The following is a 25,101-nucleotide window of genomic DNA, read 5'->3' as shown; positions in this document are numbered from 1 at the left end:
TGAGTTTGCTAAGAAACTAAATGTTTAAATATTTTTTAAAAAGTTTTAATGTGATCTAAGTAACTGTTTAAACTTTTTAAAACCTACTTTTCCAAATTCCCTATTTACTATAATTTTGCAAAAAACATTTTTCTTATATTTGTTCAAGCAAGCATCTTTCTGACTTTGACTAGGCCAAACTTTGGTAGTCTGTGGTTACTTGGGAGACTTAAAAGTCATAAAACTGCATTTAAAATTTTTTTATTTTTGTGACTGGGTCTTCCTTTCTTGCCAAGGCCACAAGTGCAACAGCCACTCATAGAACAACCCAGCTGCTGATTTGGAGGAAAGCTTTGAGCTACTCCTTTTCCTTCATGGACCTGTTTACCCCTCTTGAAGAAGTGTTGGTGCCCTCCTCTCCCTTCATCTCGTAATACAGGTGCCGGGCTTGGTGGACACTTAGTTCTGTAACTCGGAACTCCTGAACTCTGACAATCCATCAGCCTTAGGCTCCCTAGTCATAGGGACCATAAACTACCACACACCCAACTAAAACAACTTTTCAAAATATCCATAATTCACATTTTTTTCACTGATTTGAAAATATCTTTTTTCTAACTAGAAAATAATTAGGGAGATCTTAATTGATATTTAGGCACAATATCTTGGAACTAAATGAAGATGCTCTAGAGTTTTTGGCAATTTTCCTCTTTAAAAACCTATAGAAAGGGGTAGGGCAACTAAGTAACACCATAGATAGCCAAGCCTGGAGTTGGGAGGTCCTGGGTTCAAATGTTGTCTTAAGATACTTCCTAGCCGTATGACCCTGGGCAAGTCATTTAACCCCCATTGGTTAGCCCTTGCCCTTCTGTCAGAGTTGTTATTAAGGCAGAAAATAAGGGTTAAAAAAAGGAACATATAGACTTCACTTAATTCAACTTAAAGAACATTTATTAAATACTTGTTGTGTGCAATGGCATAGTGCTAGGCCTTGGATGGAAAGGCAAAAAATAGAAATGATCCCAGCTCTGACACTTTTATTGTAAATTCATGTTTGGAAAATAGATGTTAGTGAATTGTAAACTAGTGTTTTACCCTGTTACTCCTTTTCACCAATAAATTCTATATCCTGTATATATATTCTGCTACTCCATCTACATAATTCTCAAAATGTTTTATCATTAAAAATATAGTTGGACAAAATGAAATTTCATCTTGATTTAGCAAATTAAGGCAGTACTGAACTTACTTTAAGTCATTCTGAGTCAAATTATGTTTTCATTTATGAGCCAGTGGAACTGAATCTCCCAGTCATAGAAAAGGAAAGTATTCTAAGATATTGTTATAGATGCTTAACATCCTGAGAAGCAGAGAAGGGCAAAGAGGAATATTCAGTTATAGTTTTATCATAATATTAATAATTCTATAAATAAGCTTAAGCCTAGGAGTTTAAAGCTTAAGAAAAAATTGGTTTATGCTTTAAAAACCAATTCTGTAGATAAATCATTTAAAAATTATTACTATCATTGTTAATTATAAGAATATACCTTTAGATATAGCACTTTAGAGATGGCCAAGGAGAGAGTGTTGGGCTCTGACTTAGGAAGACTGAGGCTCAAATCTCCCCAAATCTTCTAAGTCATAGATGGGTTGCATTTCTCCTATTCTAGTATATAGCACTAAAATTTTTATGAATTACTTTCCTGACAAGTGGAAAATAGGTGAGAAAATCAGGTCGAATAATTTAAATGATGTCTAAGTGACATCACTTTTAATTTTGGTACCCTGCTTTAAAATTAGATCTCTTGACTCTAAGACCAGTGTTTTTTAATATTATCCTATTGTATATTAAAAAAAAATAGATATCCCCTTTCTCCACTATGTGAAGCAGGGTTCCATCAAGGATCTATATTATTTCAACTAACCCATGTACAGTTTGCATATATATATATAAAGTTGTAGATACTTACAGCTATTACATAGTATAGGATTGGCTAGTTGAAATTTTGGATATTCACGAAAATTTTTAGGCTAATAAGATGAAAGTGTATGTATTCAATGGCTGCTAAAAGAGGTGTAGTAAAAACATAGTTCATTTTCTTAACTCTACCATCATTTTATATAGATATAGATATTTAAACCCTTACCTTCTTTTTTAGAATAGATACTAAGTATCCGTTCCAAGGCAGAAGAGAGGTAAGGGTTATGTAGTTGGAACTAGGTGACTTGCTTAGGGTCACACAACTAGGAAGTAATCTCCCTAGCTGCTTCCATAATCATATTTTTCATTTACTTTTTAAGTTTTTTAATTCCCCTATTCTAGTAATTTGCATTAAGTTGTCCTAGTATATTAAAAAGATATAAAAATCCAGGAACAACATAGGACAAAAGAATAAACACAGCTTTGATAGACTTAGCTTAAAAGTCCCCAATTACACAAGAGCCAACAATTAAATAAATAGGTTGAGAACAAAAAATGTCAGCACAGATGAACTGCCTAGTTAATTTATAGAATTAAATTAATTATATGAATAATATTCCCCAATTATGCATATTAACTATTGTACATTCTAGTTGTGTAAATTGGGTCATGATAATTAAAGTCCTAGCTAGAGAGTGGTATGTTATGCACTTGAGTTAGGAAAGAACCTTATCAAATAATTTGTGGTACTTAAAAACATCCTAGGATTTCTGTATTTCAAGGGCTAGGTGTGAGCATTTAAGAAGACCCTTGTGTTATGTGGGTTTGCTGATTATCAATGAAAACTTTAAGGGCACCAAAGCATAGCTGGGCCCAAAGGGTCTGAATCTTGTGACTCAAATAGACTAGACTTTTCCCCAAGGCAGGATGCACTAGTTTCCACTGTTAGCCCCTGCTCAAGGCAGAGGCAGGAGTGGAGCCTGCTAAGAACAATTAAAGAATTGTAACACTAATTATTAAATTCTTTACTTTCATCAGAAAAAGGTTACCATATTCACACCCCTTTTTACCAAACCTTTTTACCAAAGCTTGATAAGAAAGGAGTGTAATGGCAAATAGCCCTATTCTTCACTAGCTCTTTTGGGAATCAATTACATTTCATATGTAATAAATTGATATTTTCTAAGAGATGATATAATTCTCTCTTTTTCCCCTCTTAAACTCTTGCCTTCCATATAAGAATCAATAAGAATCAATACCGTGTATTGGTTCCAAGGCAGAAGAGTGGTAAGGGCTAGGCAATGAGGGTTAAGTGACTTGCACAGGATCACACAGCTGGGAAGTGTCTGAGGCCAAATTTGAACCCAGGCTCTCCCAGCTCTAGATCTGGCTCTTAATCTACTGAAACACCTATCTAATATTTCATGGCAGTTGTTGTTTCTTCAATAGGGTTTCTCTGCTGGACTTTTTGCATTCTACCATGATAATGATGGAAAACCTCTGACTTCAAGATATGCAAGTGGTTTACCACCTTTTAATAGCAGGTATTTTCTCATTTTCATTTCTCTCACTGGGTCAAAATTGTTAAGCTTCAGTATTTATTTGGGTAATGTTTTAATGAACAAAGATTAACAATGATGCTCAGGTTCAGGGCCTACAATAAGTTGTACTGAAAGTAAACAAATTCTAATAACAATTGTAAATAGTTCTCTAATTTCTTCAGTACTCATCATGGATTTATAATCATAAATTTCCGTACCTTTTATGTTAAAATATGTTTAGATAGCTAAATTTAAACTAATACTTATCAAATAAATATCAATATAGAGAATACTTTAAGAGTAAATTTGAAGAGCAACCAACTTTAAAAATATAATCAGGTGCCTTTCTTCTCTTTCATTTAACATTGAGAATTACTAGTTCATTCCTTCTTTTTCCTGGTACTTATGTTGAGAAAAAGAGAATATGCCTTTTTCGCTCATGTGTTTTAACTTTTTTTTAAACCCTTATTTTCTGTCCTAGAACCAACTAAGACAGAAGAGCAGTAAGGCTAGGCAATAGGGGTTAAATCACTTGTCCAGAGTCACACAGCTATAAAATGTCTGAGGTCGGATTTGTACCCAGGACCTCCCATTTCCAGACCTGGCTCCCTATCCTCGTAGAAACATAGCAGCTCCTTCACCTATTTAACTTTGTGTCAAATACCTATTTCTGAGGTATACAAGTGACATTTGCAATAAATATGCCTAGATTTTAGCAAAGCATTTATAAAGTTTCACATTATTCTTGTAGACAGGAAGAGATGTGGGCTAGATGAGTAGATTTTATATGGATTTGGAACAGCATTAATGATTTAATGTTGACTTGGAAGTCGCACTTAGCTCTGGTGACTTACCTTTTTTTGTCAGTGACTTTGATAGGCATGAGGGATAGCTAATATGTTGCTTGGCAGGATCCAAAACCTTCTTTAAGAAGAAATTTAATAGGGATAACTGTTCAGTCCAATAGAGGATCAGAGAGTCAACTTCACAAGTTTTAAGATGGAGATGCATGGATAGACAGCAGTTCATTTGGGGATCTGATGTTTTACTGAATTTAAACTTAAATGAGTCAGTAGTATACAAGGCACTTCCAGCTTGTCTGAAATAGGAAGTCTCATTAAAAACAAAACAGAAAGTGGGATAATGGTCAGGACCAATATAGGGATAGTCCTTTTGCACTCTTCCTTGGTTAGACCATAGCTAGAGTATTGTATTAAGTTCTGGCAGCCACATTTTAAGGAAAACATTGCTAAATTGGAGGGTGTTTAGATAAGGCAACTAGGATGATGAAGGGTCTCGGGATTATGTCTTGTGAGATATTTAGTATAAAGAATAAAAAACTTGAGTCTGTTTTCTTCAAATATTGCTTATTTCTAATTACCACACTATCCCATTCATCAGAGATTGTTATATCTCTATGCTGATGATTCTCAGATCTATTTATCCTCACTTCTAACCTCTAGATGGCATTTTCAATCGTCTGATGAACATCTCAAACTCAACATATCAAATCTGAACTCATTTTCCTTACTTCCCAATTTGTCCCCATCTCAACTTTCCTATTACTGCCCAGGGTACCACAGTCTTCCCAGTCATCAAGGTTCACAGCCTACTTGTCACTCTCCACTTCTTTTTTTTTTTTAAACATTATTTTATTTGATCATTTTCACACATTATTCATTGGAAACAAAGATAATTTTCTTTTCCTCCCCCTCTCCCACCACCCCTCCCATAGCTGACACACGATTCCACTGGATATCACATGTCCTTGATTCGAAGCCATTTCCATGTTGTTGATATTTACATTAAGGTGTTCATTTAGAGTCTCTCCTCAGTCATGTCCCCTCAACCCCTGTAGTCAAGCAGTTGTTTTTCTTCAGTGTTTCTGCTCCCACAGTTCTTCCTCTGAATGTGGATAGTGTTCTTTCTCGTAGATCGCTCCAAGTTGTTCGGATCACTGAGTTGCCACTAGTAGAGAAGTCCATTACATTCGTACCACAGTGTATCAGTCTCTGTGTACAATGTTCTCCTGGTTCTGCTCCTTTTGCTCTGCATCACTTCCTGGAGGTTCTTCCAGTCTCCATGGAATTCCTCCACTTTATTATTCCTTTTAGCACAATAGTATTCCATCACCAACGTAGACCACAATTTGTTCAGCCATTCCCCAATTGATGGGCATCCCCTCGTTTTCCTACTCTCCACTTCTTTATCAACCCCCGCCCCCACCCCCACCCCCATGTTCAATCTGTTGCTAAGTACTATTGACTTTATTTTTGTAACTTCTTTTCTATATGCCTTCTGAATCCCTCTAATCTCTGAGATTAAATATAAAGTCTTCTGGTATTTAAAGCCCTTATAACTCAACTCCTTTCTTCCTTTTCAGTCTTCTTGTATCATTTTTATTCCTGTATACAATACTCTTTGATCTAGTGATATTGGTTTTCTTGCTGCTCTGCAGATAATATGCTACATTTTCCCACATGGAGAATTTCCTGTGGCTGTCCCTCACACCCAGAATGCTCTCCCTCCTCATCTCCTCTTGGCTTCCCTAAATTCCTTCAAGTCCTAGCTAAAATATGACCACCTACAGAAAACCTCTTGATTCTAGTCCCTTCCCTCTGTTGATTATTTCCAGTTTGTCCTGTATTGATTTTGTGAGACATAGAATACAACTTCCTCAGAAGAATCTAAAAATGAGTTTTACACAGAGGGCAGAGAGGCATGAGAGGTACATAGAAACAAGATGTAATATAAGCAGGGAGGACCTCTAAAAAAGTACAGGAGTATATGACATCAGGAAGTTGTATGATAAAATGTATGGGCTTGTCATGTGGTAAGGAAAAGGTGATGATAGGTAGAGAGTTTGAGTGTTCCATTGAACTACTAGCAAAGCTAGGAGAAAGTGAGGAAGGCCTGACCTCCAGCACATTAGATGGATACCCTAAGGTGGAGCCAAAAGAGGACAAAGACAAGAGCTGCCTAGGATAGACAAGCATAAGCATAGAGGGTTACAATCTGCAACATTGGAACAAACTTGAATTGAGTAGATGACAGTATCCTTCCCCATCTTTGATACCCATAGATCTAATAAGCATAATCGTCTCTGTTTTCACCCAAAAATGTTGGACAGGATTGATAAAAATAAAAATAATTCACATTTATATAGTGCTTTACATTTACAAAGAGCACTTATAAACATAACCCTATTTGAGTCTCATAATTAAATTTTTTCATAAATTTAGTAATCTTTAAATGAAATCTTTAAAGTGCAACAATTATTCTCATTCTAAAAATGAGAAAATTGTGCTAGCTATATAGTATTTACTCTAAATACTTACTTGTAAATCAGTTAGTTACCAAGAGAAAGTGTTTAAATGGGGGTATGTCCCTAAGCCTCTGACTTTCAAAGTTGACATTAAAGAAAATAGTCATGACCATTGCACATTGGTTTTCTTGGTGCTTCTGTTAGAGATAGAATATTGGGTTAACTAGACCATGAACCTAACCAAGTATCATGTCAAAAAGTAACTACATAAATAGAGATGCCATCTATTTGGTGCAAGTGACTATTAGCAATAATTTAAGAAAACTAGATTCTCACCTACATACTTTTGTACCTCAAATATCTGTAAATTTGAAAAATTGAATCTTATTTTAATTGTAGTCTTGGATTGTATCAATGGAGTGATAAGGTGGTTCGAAAAATGGAGAGGCTTTGGGATGTTCAAGGTAGTAAGATGATACCTCACAGTGTGTTTCTTCTCGTAACACCTCGTGTTGTTGTAAGTATTATTAAAATACATACTTTTTTTCCTTCTAACTCTCTACCACCCTCATCAGTTGTAGACATTAAATTTGCTATTATTGTTTCAAACTCTTTGAACTTCAGAGTCTTATTTCATAGTTTTCAGTGGAATAAGCAATATAAAGTTAGTTGTCCAAGGTAAAAGTTTAATAGGCAGGGACACAAAAAAATACTAAAATGATGTTGACAACATAGCATTTTAATTTATTTTTTTCCATTTGAATTGTTTTATTTAGTCATTTTAGAACATTATTCCTTGTTTACAATAATCACATTATTTCCCTCCCCTCCACCCACCCTTCCCGCAGCCAACGCGCAATTTCATTGGGTATTACTTGTGTCCTTGATCAGAACCTATTTCTATGTTGTTGATGTTTGCACTAGGATGTTCATTTAGAGTCTACATCCCCAACCATACATAGGAGCATTTTAAAAAACTTTTCCTTCAGTACTGTTTTCCATTGAAAGAAATAATTCAAGATCTTCCTGTTTGCAAATGATAAAGAACATATTATATATTGCAATACTTTTATAGGGTTTATATTTGTTTTACTTCTCAGGATGAAGCTCGGAAACATTTTAACTGTCCGATTCTAGAAGGGATGGAACTTGAAAATCAAGGTGGCCTAGGCACTGAACTGAACCACTGGGAAAAACGGTTATTAGAGGTCAGCTTTAATGAAAGAAAAAAATTTTTAAGCTAATACTGAAGTTAATAGTATTATAGAGTAGGCTTAACATTTACCAAGATCAAGTTTCTAATTAGAATTCTGTATAATCCCTAAATAGGATAAAATAGGAGACGTGAAAATCATTGAAACATTTAATTTAGTGTTATTACATGCTTTTTAGTTCCCTATTCTTTCTTTTTTCCTAAATTCCACAGAAGTCATACTTTGATTCTTCATAATGTTTTGGAGAACAGTAGGTTCTTGAAAGGTTCTACCAGCAGAACACTAGTTCTATGAGGCCTTAACTATGCTGGAAAGGTTTTGAATTAGGAACCTAGCAAAATGCTGTTTCTCTGTCATCTGAGAACCAACCTAGCTAAATTCAGATAGTTTTAGAGCCAGAAATCTGGTCACAAAGCAATGATTTAGTTAGACTGTAGCAGTTCACAAAAACCATCTTCTAAGGCTATGGTGACGAACCTATGGCACAGGTGCCAAAGTGGGCATGGGCACCATCTCTTGCTAGAGTTAGTTACTAGAAAGGCAGAGGGACTTGGGTGGAGCTGCTCCCTGCCCTTCTTCCCAGCAGCCCAATGGAAGTGCTTACTCCTTCCCCTGAGTGGAGTGCTCTGGCCACTACCCTCCTTCTCTCCTTTTCTCCCTCTCTCCCTCTCCTGTTTGGGGTAAGGTGGGAAAGGGGGACGTGGGAAGCGCAGGGCATGGCACACAGTCTGGGGGTGGGTCATAGCACACAGTCTCTAAAAGGTTCGCCATCACTATTCTAAGGCATAGAAAAATCGCAATCTATGGCAAAAGGCCCATTCCATAGAAATCCTGGATCCCTGAGGTATTAATTAAAGTATAAGTATTTTCCCTAAACAGGTTTGGTTTTCTTTTCAGGACAGTCTTTTTAGTATGATAGTGCATTTGGCAGATAATAAGTTTGTACATTGGAATATAGAACTTGCATATGTGGTGTTTCTATCTACTTCCTTTCTCCTAAAAGTGACCATTAGTGATAAAATGTATAGCATCAAAGTGCTCCTGTTTTTAGTTGTCCTAGATGTCTCTCCACTTACCTCAAAATTCAGAATTACTAAGAAATCAAATCATTCAAATCAAAGTAAATTCTCTATTCCCCCTCCTTTCCTTACCTTATTTCTTGTACATTTTTCTCCTCTCCCCACCCCCAGTACCCAAATTACCTCAACCTCTTGTATCATTTTGCAAAGGGACCATCTATTGTAAATTTTTTGGAAATACATTTGTGGTTGCTTTGCTCCATTACAAATGTTACTAGTCCGTCATTCCAGAGAATATGTCCATGGTAAAAAATTCTAAAAGTTTGAGGAAGAAGATAGGCTTTCTTTCTTTTCAATGTTTCTATTTTGTTTTGTTTTGAAAGAACACTTATGGGTTTTTTCCCTCAGCTTTTTTAAAGTGAGTAAATTACCATATATCTCATAATTTTAAAATGATGATTTTTATAATCTCAGGAAATTTTAGACATAGAAAAAGGCATAGGAGCCATCTCATTTAACCACCTCATTTTGCAGATGGCAGCTTTAGGTCCCGAGAGATTAATTGATAAGGCAATTAAAGTTAAATGTTTTTTAAAAGAACTTTACCCTTTGTGGTGCCATTTCTTTTCTGTGGCTCACTAAACTTACTGTGATTTTCAGAATGAAGCAATGACCGGCTCTCACACACAGAACCGAGTCCTCTCTCGAATAACCTTAGCATTAATGGAGGATACAGGGTAAGAAAAAGATAGCTGGGACATTGTTTCATGGTATGTTGTTTCTTGAGTTAATTACATACCAGAATTTGTGGCATGACATGATATGGTGAACGTTTGAATATTTTAAACAACAAAATGTTACATTTGAAGAAGAATTAATTATTTAAATTGCATATGTGTCTATGTCTGTTGGAGTCTGTCTGTGGTCAACATAAAACCTAAAATTGGTCTGTTATTTGAATTTTGAAGGAAACCAGTGACTACTACCCCAAACCATACTAGGTAAAGAGGAAAATGAGGCAGGATACTCACAAAATAAGTGGTTCACTTATAGTAAGCATTATTTTGCATTTGACTAAATAGTTAATAGTATTCTCATATGTACTTCCATGCCCAGAACAACACTCCCTTTTCAAGAATTGGGGGCAGCTGGGTAGCTCAGAGGATGGAGGGAAGGTAAAAGTTTTATAAAAAAAAAAGAAAAAAAAGAAGAATCCCTTCTTTCCTTTAAAACTGTAAGTGACATTTTCAACATTCTACATGGATTTTTTCCTTATCCTTCCAACTCCTGGTATCATCCCCCTAAAAAATTAACCTTGTGTTTATTTTTTATATATTTTGTTCATTTTAATTTATGTACATGCTGTCTCCCCAGAGCCTAGAATGATAGTTCTTAGAATATGCTTGTTCACTGATTTGTTGATCCCTGACCCTTCCCACTCTTTTTTTTTTATAATCTGATTGAATATTAATTACCTTTTGAAATGCCCAAACTTGTTTGGTTAGGTTTACTAACCTAACTTCTTTCTTCCCATACTGTGAATATTCCTTTCTTTTGTCACACTAAAGGGCCATATAGCATGATAACTTTTTCTCGTGCTTTATCTACCTTATGTTATCACTCTTCTTGGGTTTGCTCCATTCTTTTTTTTTTTTAATTTTTTCCTTCTGACTTAGAATCAATACTATATATTGATTTCAAGGCAAGGGAGCAATAAGGGTGAGACAGTGGTGGTTAAGTGACTTGCCCAGAGCCCGACAGCTAGGAAGTGTCTGCATTCAGATTTGAACCCCAGCCCTCCCTATCTGAGCCTGGCTCTCAATCCATTGAGCCACCTATCTGCCCCTTTTGCTGCATTTTTGTAATTTTTTGACACTCTTCCCTTGAAAACTCATCCTTTTGGCTTAATTTCAGCACTTTTTGTCATTCTTTGTGTTTATATAAAATAGAATTTCTTAGAATCTTTTTTTTTCTTTTTTAAATTAAACCCTTACCTTCTGTCTTGGAGTCAATATTGTGTACTGGCTCCAAGGCAGAAGAGTGGTAAGGGCTAGGCAATGGGGTTCAAGTGACTTGCCCAGGGTCACACAGCTGGGAAGTGCCTGAGGTCAGATTTGAACCTAGGACCTCCTGTCTCTAGGCCTATCTTAGAATCTTTTTCTAATGGAATTTGTTACTATATGAATCTGAATAATTCTACTGATTAAATAACATCAGACTATAACTACATGTACTAAAAAGCTGATAATATCTTTGTTAACCATTGGCAAGGGTGTCAAGAAACTAAATTTAAAATGTTAAAAAACATATGCCTCTGTTTGAAAGTACTATCCTTAAGAAGTTGGTTCCAGAAGCACCAAGTTTGGGAAATTCTTAGGCCACATTGGGTCCTTTGTGAAGAAGGTTAAGGCAATGGGTCAAAATGTTAGTGTCTGTAAATGTCAGAAGGCCATATGTTGAAGAGCAATAGGTTTATGGGATTGGGAGGATAATAATGATGGTTCTTTTTGACTATGACCAGCATTTTTTATCATTACTCAAGATGCAAACTATAAGCAATCAAGAGTAGTCCTCACAGCCAGGCTTAACTCCTACTTTCTCCTTTCTGCTCTTTCTCCTTTCATAAACAGTTGTTTCCTTTTAATGGGAATAATCAAGAGGAAGCACATGTGGTAGCCTTTGTGGTAGCATACTTTCCTAATTCATTTGTCGCAATAGTAGAACTTTTAAATAGCCTTTCTCATATTATATTAGAAGAGTATTTCTATGTGTCTAAGATAAATAACTGAAAATAATATTTTTCTTATAGAAAGGAAAACTATAGAAAGGTTCTTTGTGTGTGTGTTCTTGCCTAATTCTAATTTTTTAAGGAATGATTTTCTACTGGGACCTTTTGAACCTCCTTTTCCATTTGGCCAATTCTGCTGTTATTTTCTTCTTGTATTACTTTAATTTCTTTTCTCCATTTTTCCTCTGCCTCTTTTAATTTGAGTTCTTCCAGAGCCTGAGACCATTCATATTCTTAGCCAAGCTGTAAGTTCTGTACTGTAGATGAGAGAGGAATATCAGGAAAGAAGACTGAGTTTGTGAACCACTTGAATTGTATTACTGGTGATTCACAAAGTTAAAAAAATTAACACTTTAAGGTTTGTCTACAAGAAGTCCTAGCATCTTGGCTATGCCCCATTAATAAAATAGTTGAGCAAAAGGGAGGAAATGGGGAAAAGATGAATTCCAACTCTTTGCCAATGGACTAATGAGTATTTAGAGAAAAGGTATAACTGTACAATCTTCTAGTAATTTCTGCAACGAATGACAGTTCCAACTATAGCTTGATCTGCCTTCAGTCTCTTGCGTTAAATGCAACATTGCAGTTTCTGAATTTTTGCAGATATTTTTAGCTTGAGATGCTTTTCCTTGTGGAACTTTAAATAACTGATGTAACAAGGATCATTGGAACAGAAGGGATGGAACAGTGAGTTATCTTGGAGAGGAGAAAAGATGACCAATGCTTTTCTGTTTTCTTCTTTCCCCCTAGTCTACCATCTTCTCTAATACTTCTAGTTAGCATTCTCCATTCTCCTTACCCCTCAAGAAATTCATCCTTGAACACATAGTAGGAAAAGTATCTTGTTTTAACTATGAGAACTCAGATCACAAGACTGTAGTCACATAGTACTTACAGCTCTATTCCCATAGTGCTCAGTAAATGAATTTTTATGAGAGTTGTTAACCAATGTGTATTGATTTAATTAAGAATATAGTTCTTAATTACTTAATTGTAGTTATTGTGATAGATAGAGTAGACATTTTCTAAAACAACTATAATGAAAGTTATCTAATTTAAAATATTTTCACAGATGGTATAAAGCTAATTATAGCATGGCGGAGACCTTAGACTGGGGCCGTGGTAAGGGGTGCGACTTTGTCATGAAGAGTTGTAAATTCTGGATTGATCAACAAAGACAAAAGTAAGAAAATATTTCCTTAAACTGAATCTGGTTATTTATGCAATTTCTGGTTTTCTCAAGCCTAAAATGACAAATCTTTCCACATGTGTAGTTATTAGGTTTTGAAAAATGATTAGTAAAATTTAGAATGATAAATAATGTTCTACAGATTCTCTAATTTTGCCTTTGAAAATATTTTCACTAAATTTAGGGGGGAAATGGACTAGAATTCATATTGGTGTTCCTTTGTTTGGCTAGTAATGTTCTAGACAAAAATATATATATTTGTACTTATCACAGTAAATTGAAACTTGGGAGACAACCTCATCAAGTGTAATTCATATACAGAAGGATTCTTAATATGAGGTCATACAGCCCCTCTCTGGAGCCCCCCAGGGAGGAAGAATCCACCCCCTTTTGAGGCAGCCCATTCTTCTTTTTTCAAGAGCTCTACTCGTTAAAGAGTTTTTCTTGGCATTAGGCTTAAATATTCCTTTTTTGCAACTTTTTATACTTTGTTCTTCTTTCTGGGACCAAACAGAACAAATTTAGTCTCTCATTACATGACAGACCTTTAAATTCTTGAAAGACAACTGTCATGTCTCCCCTGAGTCTTCTTGTCTCCAGGTTGAACATGCCTAGTTCCTTGAAAAAAATCCTTCTATGTCATGGATTCAAGGTCTTTTGCTACCCTGGTTACTTCCTGTGGATACACTGTAGTTTATTGATATCCTTCCTAAACTGTGGTGCCCAAGATTGAACATGGTAGTCAGGATGAGGTCTGCCAAGGGCAGAGTGCAGTGGGACCATCACTTCCCTATCCCTGGAAGTTCTATCCCTTTTAACGCATCCCACGATCACATTAGCATGGCTTAATCAGCCCTTCGTGAAACTCTGCTGACCCTGTGTTCCCTTCCTGGATACTCAGCAACCATCTCTCTAATGATCCCTTCCACAATTTTCCCAGGAATCAAAGTCAAGCTCACTGGCCTGTAGTTTGTATTTTTCTTTCCTTTTTTTTGTAAATTGGGATGTTTGCCTTTCTCTGCAGTCTTGTCCCTCTCCCATTTCCCATGATCTTTTGTGATCACTGGCCATGGCCTAGCAGTCCCACCTGTTGGCTCTTTCATCCTGGGCATCGAGGTACTTCCTCACCAACTTGTGACTCGGTTTCCCATTGGTCTATTGTGTTCTGTCATTCTCGATGTGAAAATCATTATTGTTTGCAGAAAAAAGAAACTAGCAAGAATTCAGCAGCATTCTGCTGTCTTCTTATTGTTAATTATCATCCCATCCCTTTTACCCAAAGTTATTTTCTCTTCTTTGCCCTTCCTTTTTTCCTAATATAATAGAAAGGTCCCCTTTTTAGCCCTAAGCATCCCTCAACACTCTGAGCTTTAATATTCTAGATATCATTTTTCTAGGACTATGTTATACTCTTATATTTATTCAAATATTTTCCTTCTCTGGTTGTCAGATTCCCTCCCTTAAATATGTCTTAATTTTTTTTTTAAACCTTTACTTTCCATCTTAGAATCAAAACTAAGTATTGGTTTCAAGGCAGAAGAGCAGTAAGGGCCAGGCAATGGGGGTCAAATGACTTGCCTAAGGTCACACAGCTTGGAAGTGTCTCATTCAGATTAGAACCTAGGATCTCTTGTCTCTAGATTGTCATTTTAATATTTTATATTACTCCTTTTACCTAGTTTGTTTCTTTTGGATAAAGTACCCCTCTCAAGGGCTACATCCTGTCCAATCTCAGTGGCACCTTTGAGAGCTAGTTAATCATTCAAGTAATCTTTTGCTGGTTCCTTTTGATTGTTGCCTGAACAGTCAGTATTGGTAGGTAGACATTTGAGGCTACTAGTTTTTATTAATTTTGCATCTTTTATCTTAGGATTCTGTTTATAATCTATAATCACAAGAGCTGACATTATAGCTTTACAGTTAAATTGCACTTTCATTCCTTCTCATCTTTGCCAGCAGTTAGTGACGGAGCCAGTGATAGGAATTCATTGCTAATGAAGCATGAGGGTGCTTTAGTACAAAGGCAAAATATGAGTTTCTTAGAGGCTTTTCAGCTTTGAATATCCTACTTTGAAATTAGCAACACAAGGGAATTTCTTCTTCAGAAACCTGAAGCTGTGGGTCCCCTTCAGAGAAGTTCAGCCCTTGGCATTAAGCCTTTTAATCTTCTATGTGTAGATAAGTTAAGTCTAGGAACACTAAACCAGAAGCCAGTTCCTAGCTTGTCCCAAGGTTTCTAAAAGGTCCAACGTATCAAGAGCGTAGAGAATTGGCTTCTGTGATCCTGACCTGTAGTGACTGCTCTTGTTCACAGGGCTTTCTGCTTGGAATACTTATGGCGAGAAGAGATCAATTGAGCTTAGGAAGCATGGAAGGTAATAGGCAGGACCAAGTCCATTCTTGGCACTCTGAACCTACACACATTAAATCTATACTGTGTGTATTTTTGATTTGCCTTTTAATACCACTAAAATTTTTATCATCTTAATCATCTGTTTGGCTTGTTTGAAAACCAAGATGCATATAAACTACAGTTACTAAACATCTTTGACTTCAGTGTTTTGGAATTAATTTTTTTTACAACTTAACCTTAATCCCTGCCTTTTTATTGTGTATATTTAACTAAAAATTACTCTTCATCAACAAATGAAAGCAACTGTATTCTTTGCACCGAGTACAGAGAAACAAGGGAATGAATTCTTTCACTGTGTTATAAGAAGTTTGAGTCATGGGCAAGAACTATTGATCCTAACTGAAAGACTATAATATGTGACTATGGGAAATTAGGCAATGTTCTCTGAGAATTTTGCGAAATGGTGTTTACTCTGACCTTCTTAGAAAGGTTCAGCCTGATTTCCCTGAGCTTCTGGAGCCTGTGATAAATTGCAAGAGGCATTTTTCCTGTTAAATAATGTGTCACTCTCAATTGGAAAGCCCCTTCTTTCTTTGAAAAAGAAGTTTTGATCCAATTCTACAATTTAATTTCTTTCAAATTATGTAAATGTATCACAGTTGTGATGGAAGAGCCATTTTCTAAGTCTTGGTGCTTCTTTTTGTGGTCAGGAGACAGGTGCTAACCCCGTATTGTGACACACTAAGAAGTAACCCACTGCAGCTAACCTGCAGGCAAGACCGGAGGGCAGTGGCTGTGTGTAACCTGCAGAAGTTCTCCAAGCCCTTGCCTCAGGAATATCAGGTAACGATTTCTCCTTTGGGCAGATCTCTGACAATGAACTTGTTACCCCCTGACCTCCTCAAGGTTCAGGAGGAGGTCTAGGCAGGAAGGGCAGCATGAGGGCTACCATGCTAAATCTATTTTTTAAAACCCATACCTTTTTTCTTAGCATGGGCACTAAGTATGTGTTCCAAGGAGAAGAGCAGTAAGGGCAGATCAATAGGGGTTAAGTTCTTGTACAGTTAGGAAGTATCTGAGACCAGTTTTGAGCTCAGGTCCTCCTAATTCAAGGTCTGACTCTCTAACCCACTGAGCCACCTGGCTGCCCCTACCGTGCTATATTTGGGGTGATATACTTTAAAAATCAAGCAAACGAACTGGACCTGGTACATTGGTAGTGTTTTGTGCAAATCTCTTCTTTGTACAAGGAAACTCTTCTGTTTAGTGATTGTCAGGTCACAGTGCCACAAATTTGCTTTGCATCTTGAGTGCTCTATATAGAAGTCTCTCCAAGCCCCTCTCCTCTGTCTTCTCTATCCTTTCTGGCAGTACTTTGATGACCTCCATGGAATACCTGTTGAAGAGTTGCCTTATTATGGTGGCTCTGTGGAAATTGCTGACTACTGTCCTTTCAATCAAGAATTCAATTGGCATATAAGTGGTGAATTTCAACGCAGTTCAGATTGTAGAATATTGGAAAATCAACCAGGCAAGTGAGCTCATTTTATTAACATTTAAAACACACTAGCATTTTACATTTTAATACCTTTTTACCTTTAACACCTTCAGCATTCAAAGGCACCTTCAATAGTTTTTCTCTATCCTAAAAAACAACTCTTGGAGGCAAGTAGAGAAGGTGGTATGTATGATGAAGAAACTGGAGTGGAGAGAGGTAATTTATGATTAATGATAAGATTTGAGCAGAGAAAAAAGGAAAGCACCATCAAGAATTTGGATTTTCACATAAGAACTTCCCTCAGACATTGGTGAAAGACAGTTTTGCAGAAATATGCTAATTGCTGTTCTGATGCGGCAAGAAAAACAACCGTCACATTATGAGAAAAGGTGGGAGAAAAGCCACAGAAAAAAACTGGAAAATACACTGTGGATAAATGCTCACAAAAAAGCCCCTTGGGGGAGTAAAAGAGCCAGTTTGCCAGCAGCACTTAGTGCCATGAGATATCCCCAAGAGGTATAAGCAGAATTGACAGAGCAATTCTAGCAAATGTGTGGTGCAAGTGGGATATTCTGGTGATCAGAAGAGGGTGCTATTTTTGTGTTCCCATTAGTCCCAAAGAAAAGGCAGAGCACAGGGACAAAAAGTGTGGATCATTACCTGTTCTAAAGAAGACAGAATAGTGTTTTGTTTCCTTCCTCCCTCCCTCCTCTCCCTTCCTTCCTTCCTTCCTCCCCTCCTTCCTTCCTCCCCCTTCCTTCCTTCTCCTTCCTTCTTCCCTTCCTTCTTTCTCCTCCCTTCCTTCCTTCCTTCCTTCCTCCCTCCTTCCCTCCCTCTCTTCCCTTCTTCCCTTCCTCCTTCCCTCCCTCCTTCCCTCCCTCCCTCCTTTTCCTTCCTGTCTAAGAGAGAGGAATAAAAAGGGCTTGGCAATTGGGGTTAAATGACTTGACCATGATCACAGAGCTAGGAAGTATCTGAGGCCAAATTTGAACTCAGGACTTCCTGGCTCCAGGCCTGTGCTCTATCCATTAGTTCACCTAGATGCTCCTAGAATGGGTGTTTCTTGAAAGAATAAAAGTATTTCAAAGAGAAAAAATTAAAAAGAACCTGAGGTGATAGAGGGAACCGGTAATCTGGGATGGAGGCTAGAATAATGGGAACCCAGAAAGGTAAGATGTACCAGTGAACCTTTAAGGCAGGGATTCTTAACATTCCTTGTATCACAATCTCCTTTGACAGGCCAGGGAAACCTATGGATTCCTTCTCAGAATAATGTTTTTAAATTTATAAAATAAAAAACAGAAGGAAGGGGCAGCTGGGTATCTCAGTGGGTTGAGAGTTAGGCCCAGAGATGGGAGGTTTTGGGTTCAAATGTGGCCTCAGACACTTCCTAGCTGGGTGACCCTGGGCAAGTCCCTTAACCCCCCCACTGCCTAGCCCTTACTGCTCTTCTGCCTTGCAATCAATGCATGGTATTGATTCTAAGGTGGAAAGTGAAGTTTTAAATATATATTTATCAAGATACTGTGAAGCTCCAGCCTTAGAGAGTTGAACCCTTGGGGGGTAAAGAAGTTCTTTATTCTCCTAGTTGCCACTAGCAGAGAAGTTCTATTATGCTTGTCAAAAGAGGAAGGTTGTTGAGAAGGGTTTGGCAGCCCCTGGCTGAGAGCAAGCTGATTTGGTATGGTGATGAAGGAGTGGGATGTGTTTTTGTGTGTGTGTGTGTGTATATGTGTCTGTCTGTGTGTGTGGGTGTCTCTGAGTGTGTCTGTGTGGGTGTGTGACAGACAACAGATATCCTAGGGACTGGTAGGTAAAGCATAGGAAAGGATCTAAGGTGAGTAACTAACAGAGGATAGTTCCTATAAGAAAAGGGCAACACCCCCAGCGCATATTCTCAGAGAGGGCTTCCTACATGCAGAGGCCTCTTCTGACTCCAAACTCCCAAAGATGGGGAGCTAAGAAGAGTTGCTATACTTGCATAGTCTTTTCTGGATGGGCCTTACCCATGTGCATCCCCTTTTGGTCTGAGGTTACAAGCTGCTAACGAATATGTTTTAGCACCAGGGCCTCTGTTAGGCTGACCCATTTGCCTTTCCTGAACCTCTCTGGTGTTTGGAATAACAAGTCATGAAAGGTTGTGTGGCTTATGAAAGCCATCTTAGTCATCACAAGACTAGGGGACTTCAGTCAATTGATTCTTCTTCTGTTTCCTGTGGCTGTCAAACTTTTTTTAAATCCTGTCTTAGTCACTAAGACAGAAGGGCAAGGGCTAGGCAAACAGAATTAAATGATTTGCCTAGGGACACACAGCTATGAAAAATCTTAGGCTAGATTTGAATCCATGCCCTTCTAATTTCAGGCCCAGCTCTCTATCCACTGAGTCACCTTGCTTGCCTAGCTGTCAGACTTTTTTGAGAATGAGGTAGTCTCTGGGACGATACCTTTTGTGATGCAGGGAGGATAGGGAGGAGTTAGGACTCTTTTGGATAGGATTTATTATGTAGTGTAAGGGTTAGAAATTAAGGTTGGACTAAATATAAGAGGATGTGGTTGCCAAAATTAATATAGCTCAAGTAAAATGATTTTTTTAGCAGCTTTATTTACAAATTAGAGGGAAAGAGTAAAGTAGAGAAATGAGAAAGAGGGTAGAGAAGATATCTATCCTATCACATTATATAATTACTTTGACCCAGTTCAGACCAGGCAGGGCTCAATAACCCTCCACTGGAGGACCCTCTGCCAGAGGGCCGTTTAGCCAGAGGGACCCAGTGGTAAATGTGGCTTCCTCTGGCAATTAATCTCTCCAGAAGCCAGGAAAGGAGTCAGTCTTTTCACTCACCCAAAAGGTAGTCCAAAGGGGAAAATCCAAGAGCTGTCTAACCAAATACAGTTCAAGTTCCAGAGTCCCAGCTCCTCCATGATTCAGGATGAGGCAAGACTGATCACAGGAAGTTTTTGCCACTTTTAAAGACCTTTCTTTTCATCACTTCTTGTGCCTTCCCCCACTTTATCGGTACCCATAGCAGTTTATAACTTTGCTTAGGACTGCCCAGGGGGAAATCAGTCGCCTCTGAGTTGTCACCCACTTTAGCACATGGGTTGCAGACCTCCCCCACTTATGAGTTAAGTAGGGTGTATACACTTCTGGTGATTAAATTTAAAAGTAGGAGTTAATTAGTAAACTAAACATTTAAGAGATTTGTGATTTAATTTATAAACAGCCTTCTTTTTCTTTATACATAGAAATGCTTATTTGGTTTTGTAAATCTGAGATTAAAAAAAAACAGGAACAATAAGAGAATGGGTGAGGTACCTCAGGACTTGAACCAGATAAATATGATTTTTTTTTTCTTTTTAAAGAAAGAGAAAGACCTTCAAATTGTAGGTAGATGAGCTTGACTCCATTCCTGGCAAAATTTGACTATTATTAAAAGGAATGGTTTTGGGAAGAATTGATTACTGAGAGCCAGGATGATTTCATTAGGAAGTGGTGATGCCAGTCTGTACTCATTTGCTTTTTAAATTCTTAGACCAGAGGAATGACTGACAAAGCATAATTAGATTTCAGCAGGACGTTTGACAAAGCCCCATGGGCTACCTCTATAGACAAGATGGAGAGCTAAATAATGTGAGCATTTCAAAACTGGTTGATCAGACCCAAAGAATAGCAATTAATGTATTGATGTCATCTTGAAGGGATGTATGTAGTGAAATGTCACAAGTAACTTTCATCCGGTGCCTTTCAAAATTTGGTTTTGGTGAAGAATCCTTCTCAAATATGACACAGAGTTGAGAGCACAGTTAACATGGAGAATGCAGAATTCTACAGTGACTATCATGATCACATGGTTGATATTTGCTTCATACTCCCAAAGTTAACAAATTTAGTTCTCTTAGTTAGCTGATTTACAATCATTTATTAAGTGTTTATTATGTGCCAGACACTGTGTTAAATGCTGGGAACATAGAACCAAAGTGAAAATAGAAATACAGGTAGAATATGAATAATAATTTACTTTTTCCCAGAAAATGTACTTTGTAAAGAAAGGTTTGTTAGAAAGTTTCTGTCATATCAAAAATGTATCAAAAATCTTAAAAAAAAAAAAAAGAATCTTGGCAGGCTAGAGTTATGAGCTAATCAAATGAGATTCAGTTGAATAGGAATATATACAGTGCTACCTGCTTGTATTAAAAAAGGTAAACTGTGCAAGAACAGAATGGAGCAAATGTGACTGGATCATAAGTAATGGAAACACTGCAGGGGTGTTAGTGGCCTGCAATCTTATAGGACACTAGTACAAAAGCTGAGTCTTTCCCCCCTTTTTTTCACCTTAATCTTCTATCTTAGAATAGAAATATATTTTAGTTAAGTCTTTTATTTTTACATCACCTATATTTGCTAATGTATTCCTCTCTCTCTACCTTCCAAAGAACCATCCTTTAAAACAAAGAATAAACAAGAGAGGGAAAAGCAAGTCAACAAAATTAACCAACATACTGAAGAAATCTGACATTATCTGTAGTGTTCCACACCTGTAGCCCCCTATCTTTTTTGTAAAAACATTTGAGAGTTGAGAGAAATTTTATGCCTGCTCTTACTTTTCTCTATAGACTGATGCTTGAATGAATTGAAATAACTGAGTATCTCGGGAAGTAAGATTGAATTGAAATTTCAAGTCCCTAAGCATAGTTTTTTATAGAACGTCTCTAGTCACCAGAAATATTCCTACCAGGTAACTCAGAAGCCCCCATCCTGCCATAGGCTTCCAAATGGTGTGAGCTCCTTAGCTGTTGTCATAACTGGATCACCAATGAAAGGAATTTCTTTCTTGTTCTTTCCTCAGTCCATGTGGTGAATAATCACTTCTTCTAAAGAGTAATTTTATAATACTTAAGAATCTGTCACTCATCTAGGTCATGCAAAATAAAACTACTTCTCCATACCTTTTCTTAGAGGTTTTATTTTCCAGTCTTTTACCACATTTGGGGGATCAAAAACTGAACTCAGAATTTAAGGGAATTTACCAGTGGTAATTATCATAGGAGGTGACCTTAATGTTTCTTACAAAGCTAAATTATGACTAGCTTTTTAAAAAGTACTGTTCCAAGGCTGGCCTCAGAAAGAACAGTCAGGAAGCATCATTTCTACGTTCTAATGTAGATGGTTCTTTGATAATAACTCTTCTGAAGTTCCAATTTCAATTTGATTTCATATGCTTGGTGGAATCCTTTCAAGGTTCCCTTAAAAAATTGGTTTTGATTTGAAAGTTCTTTACTCAAGAAAAGGGGTGGAGATATTTCCGTTTCTAACAAATTGAACTGAAGTTAATTATTTTTTCATTAAAACATACATTTTGACTTACTTCAGAACCTTACAAAAACTTTGGTGCTGAAAAATATGGGCCTCATTCAATATGTCTAATCCAGAAATCTGCATTTGTCATGGAAAAGTGTGAAAAGAAGCTCAGTTATCCTGACTGGGGGAGTGGATGTTATCAGGTAAACTGCATGGTCACTGTCAGTGTCTTTGAATAAAGCATTTTCAGAGGGTAGATTATTTTTTTCTCTAAATTTATGTGCTGATTTGTAAAAAAACTTTTGTTCCCTTTTTTGTATGTAGGTGCTTGTTTGGCTGCCCTTTTTTCTTCATTCTTTGAGTGTAAGACTCATCCTTGTTTCCATGAGAGAAAATGTTTTTCTTTCCCTCCTGTATGACTTGAATTTAATGGGTTTTTTAAGCCTTAAAAACAATGTGAGTGGCAGAATGGCCTGGTGGATAGAGGACCAGACTCTGAGTCAGACTCCAGTCTGCCTTTGTTCCATAAAGGCTTCAGGACAGCACATAAGTCAGCCTCCTCATGCCTCAGGCACCATTCTAAGACTAGTTACTGAAGAAAGGTTGATCTGTATCAATGCATTTCCCACACTGGGCGTTCCTCCAACTAGCTAAAGGGGATCATACTAAATCAGTAGCCACTACTGGTAAATAAAATTCTTTCCTCTTTGAAATTGGAAATGCAAAGGCTGAATTATTTCATTCTTTATTTCCATATGTGTATATAGAAGACTGAGTCACCATATCAAGAATTAATTGAAATAATCATCCACCAGCCATCCTCTGATTTTAAAACACCTTAAAGAAATACAAGGTTGGTGGGATAGGACTAATTAGTGGACTTCTTTGAGCCTTATTTTTAACAACTCATATTTGTATAGAATCTTAAGGTTTTTGAAGCTTTCTCTTCACAAAACCTTTTGAAGCAGAAGAATGCAGGCATTATCTGTTTTAGCTAGGTTTATTTGCCCATGGTCACAAGACTAGCTTGTGAAGACTCCTTCTAGTGAAATTGTGAAATGAAAACACTTTGTTCCAATGGACCATGAAGGTGGTGAACGTAAGCCCTGTGGAGACCTTAGATAGATAGATAGATAGATAGATAGTGAAGAAACCAAGGCCGTTCACTGCGTCCTGAGTCATCACCAGTCTATACTTCTGTCTCGTCACTAGACTTTGATGACTCTGGAAGAGAGAGTGAGGCTGATGACTTTGGGTAACTCTGCCTCACTCAAATCCAATTCATGCACAAGTCTTAAGACATCATCTTGTGATATCCAACAGTGGCCATTTCCAAAAATGAAAGACAAGGAGTAATGCAAAGCATCATCACAATTGCATTAGGAAGGGACCACTAAGTGGCCCAGTGGTTAGAAAGCCAGGCCTAGAATTGGGAGATCTTGGGTTCAAATCTGCCCTCAGACACTTTCTAGCTGGGCACTTAGCCCCTGGTGCCTAGCCCTAATTGCTCTTCTCCCTTGGAAATCATATTTGGTATTGACTCTAAGACAGAAGGTAAAGGGTTTAAAAAAAGAAAATGAAGGATAAATAACAATAACAAGTAATTGATGGAGCTTGAATAAGAGCCCATATTCCTTACTCCCAAGTTCAGTGCCTTTTTTCCAGATATGCTGTTAGCCTTTGAAAGCAAGGACCATTCCCCATTTCTACAGAGAGTAAGCTTTGCTAGGGTACCTTGGCAACCTGATCATTGTTTTGTTTTATAACACTTTCTGTGGGAAAATGCATTCTGAGTTCTAAACAACTGATTGACAAATGAGCTTTTAAAACAACTGTTATGTAAGTTGCAAATTTCCTTTTATGTGCATAAAAAATTGCTGTGATTTAAAAACATGATAAGGAAAAGCAGGTCAGAATAATTGGAGAAGAAATGGTTAATAGAATGCTAATGTTAGTATGTTTTCTAAATTCAATGATAAATTTGAAGATATCTATAAAAAATAAAAATAAACTAATAATAGTGAAATTATTTTTTCAGGAACATTTTTCCAATTGGATCTGAGTAAGGAAATGAACCTGAAAGAGTTAAAGACAGTCACCCAGTTAGTAAATGTTTGAGAAAGGATCTGAACTCTGGTCTTTCTGACTCCAAATCCTTTAATCTGTCCACTATGATTCCCAGATTCCTATTTTAGATAACTCTGCCTTAGAGTAAGAACCTTCCAGATACATCTGTCACTAAATTCTCTTGAATTGCGTTGGTTCTTGGAGCACAGTGCCCGGCCCACTGTGGTACTGTGTTGACTTAACAGAGCACACTGGGTTTGTTCTCTAGCTAGTGACATGTTCTAAGATTTCACTTTTATTCATACGATGTCTGATTTTCCAGAATCTTACTCAGCTGGGGTTGTTTCCCTCCCTCCCCTTCTGTTTTAAGGTTTCCTGTTCTCCCCAAGGCTTGAAGGTTTGGGTCCAGAATACCACATATTTGTGTAGCCGGGCAGGGCAAGTCCTGACTGTAAGCACCCAGATAAATGGCTGGATCCATGATGGGGACCTTCTCTGCCCAGCATGTTGGGACTTCTGTGAACTCTGCCCTCCAGAAACAGATCCTCCAATTTCGAACTTCACGAGGGCTTTACCACTAGGTAAGTGAGTATCCATTAAACATTTAAAATCCAATTCTTGAGGACTCTAGCATCAAATAGGTTGAAAATCTCTTTGCAAGCTTCTTGTTCTTTTATTCTATTGAAAATTCTTCTCACTGTCTTTGGGGCCCAGAAGTCAGGTACGTGGATGAGACATTTTTGTTTATTAATGCAAGTCAGGAACATTTCATTTACTAAAAACTCCTAACCTACAGAGAAAAAATAAAACCGAGAAGCACAAAAAAAAAGCACCTTATTTAATATAAAAGAAAATTTCTTTTCATCTGTCTTTAAAATTAACAAACAACTTGGAAGAAAAGACTACAGTAAACCATCTTTTTCTACTCCAGCACTATTGTGGCTTGTTAAAGTAAGGAAGAGCAGGAA

At 37.2% G+C, this 25,101-nt stretch overlaps 1 protein-coding gene across 2 annotated transcripts in view; it reads left to right on the top strand.

The window, feature by feature from the left end:
* The window catches only part of LMLN (leishmanolysin like peptidase), a 58,749-nt gene that overhangs the window by 24,504 nt on the left and 9,144 nt on the right, over positions 1-25,101 (top strand). Inside the window, exons 8-16 of one of the 2 annotated variants that reach the window (XM_003341192.3) lie at positions 3,350-3,444; positions 7,106-7,223; positions 7,807-7,914; positions 9,600-9,676; positions 12,800-12,910; positions 15,980-16,112; positions 16,641-16,800; positions 22,139-22,269; positions 24,504-24,714. In XM_003341192.3, coding sequence (XP_003341240.2) covers positions 3,350-3,444; positions 7,106-7,223; positions 7,807-7,914; positions 9,600-9,676; positions 12,800-12,910; positions 15,980-16,112; positions 16,641-16,800; positions 22,139-22,269; positions 24,504-24,714 — 1,144 coding nt within the window. The remainder of the gene's footprint in view (positions 1-3,349; positions 3,445-7,105; positions 7,224-7,806; positions 7,915-9,599; positions 9,677-12,799; positions 12,911-15,979; positions 16,113-16,640; positions 16,801-22,138; positions 22,270-24,503; positions 24,715-25,101) is intronic. The other variant, XM_056793585.1, reaches the window with a different exon arrangement.

The sequence above is a fragment of the Monodelphis domestica genome, chromosome 4 (genome assembly GCF_027887165.1).
Source record: "Monodelphis domestica isolate mMonDom1 chromosome 4, mMonDom1.pri, whole genome shotgun sequence".
NCBI classification, from domain to species: domain Eukaryota; kingdom Metazoa; phylum Chordata; class Mammalia; order Didelphimorphia; family Didelphidae; genus Monodelphis; species Monodelphis domestica.
The sequence above is the reverse complement of the archived record's forward strand: the minus strand, read 5'-3'. Positions and strand labels throughout refer to the sequence as shown.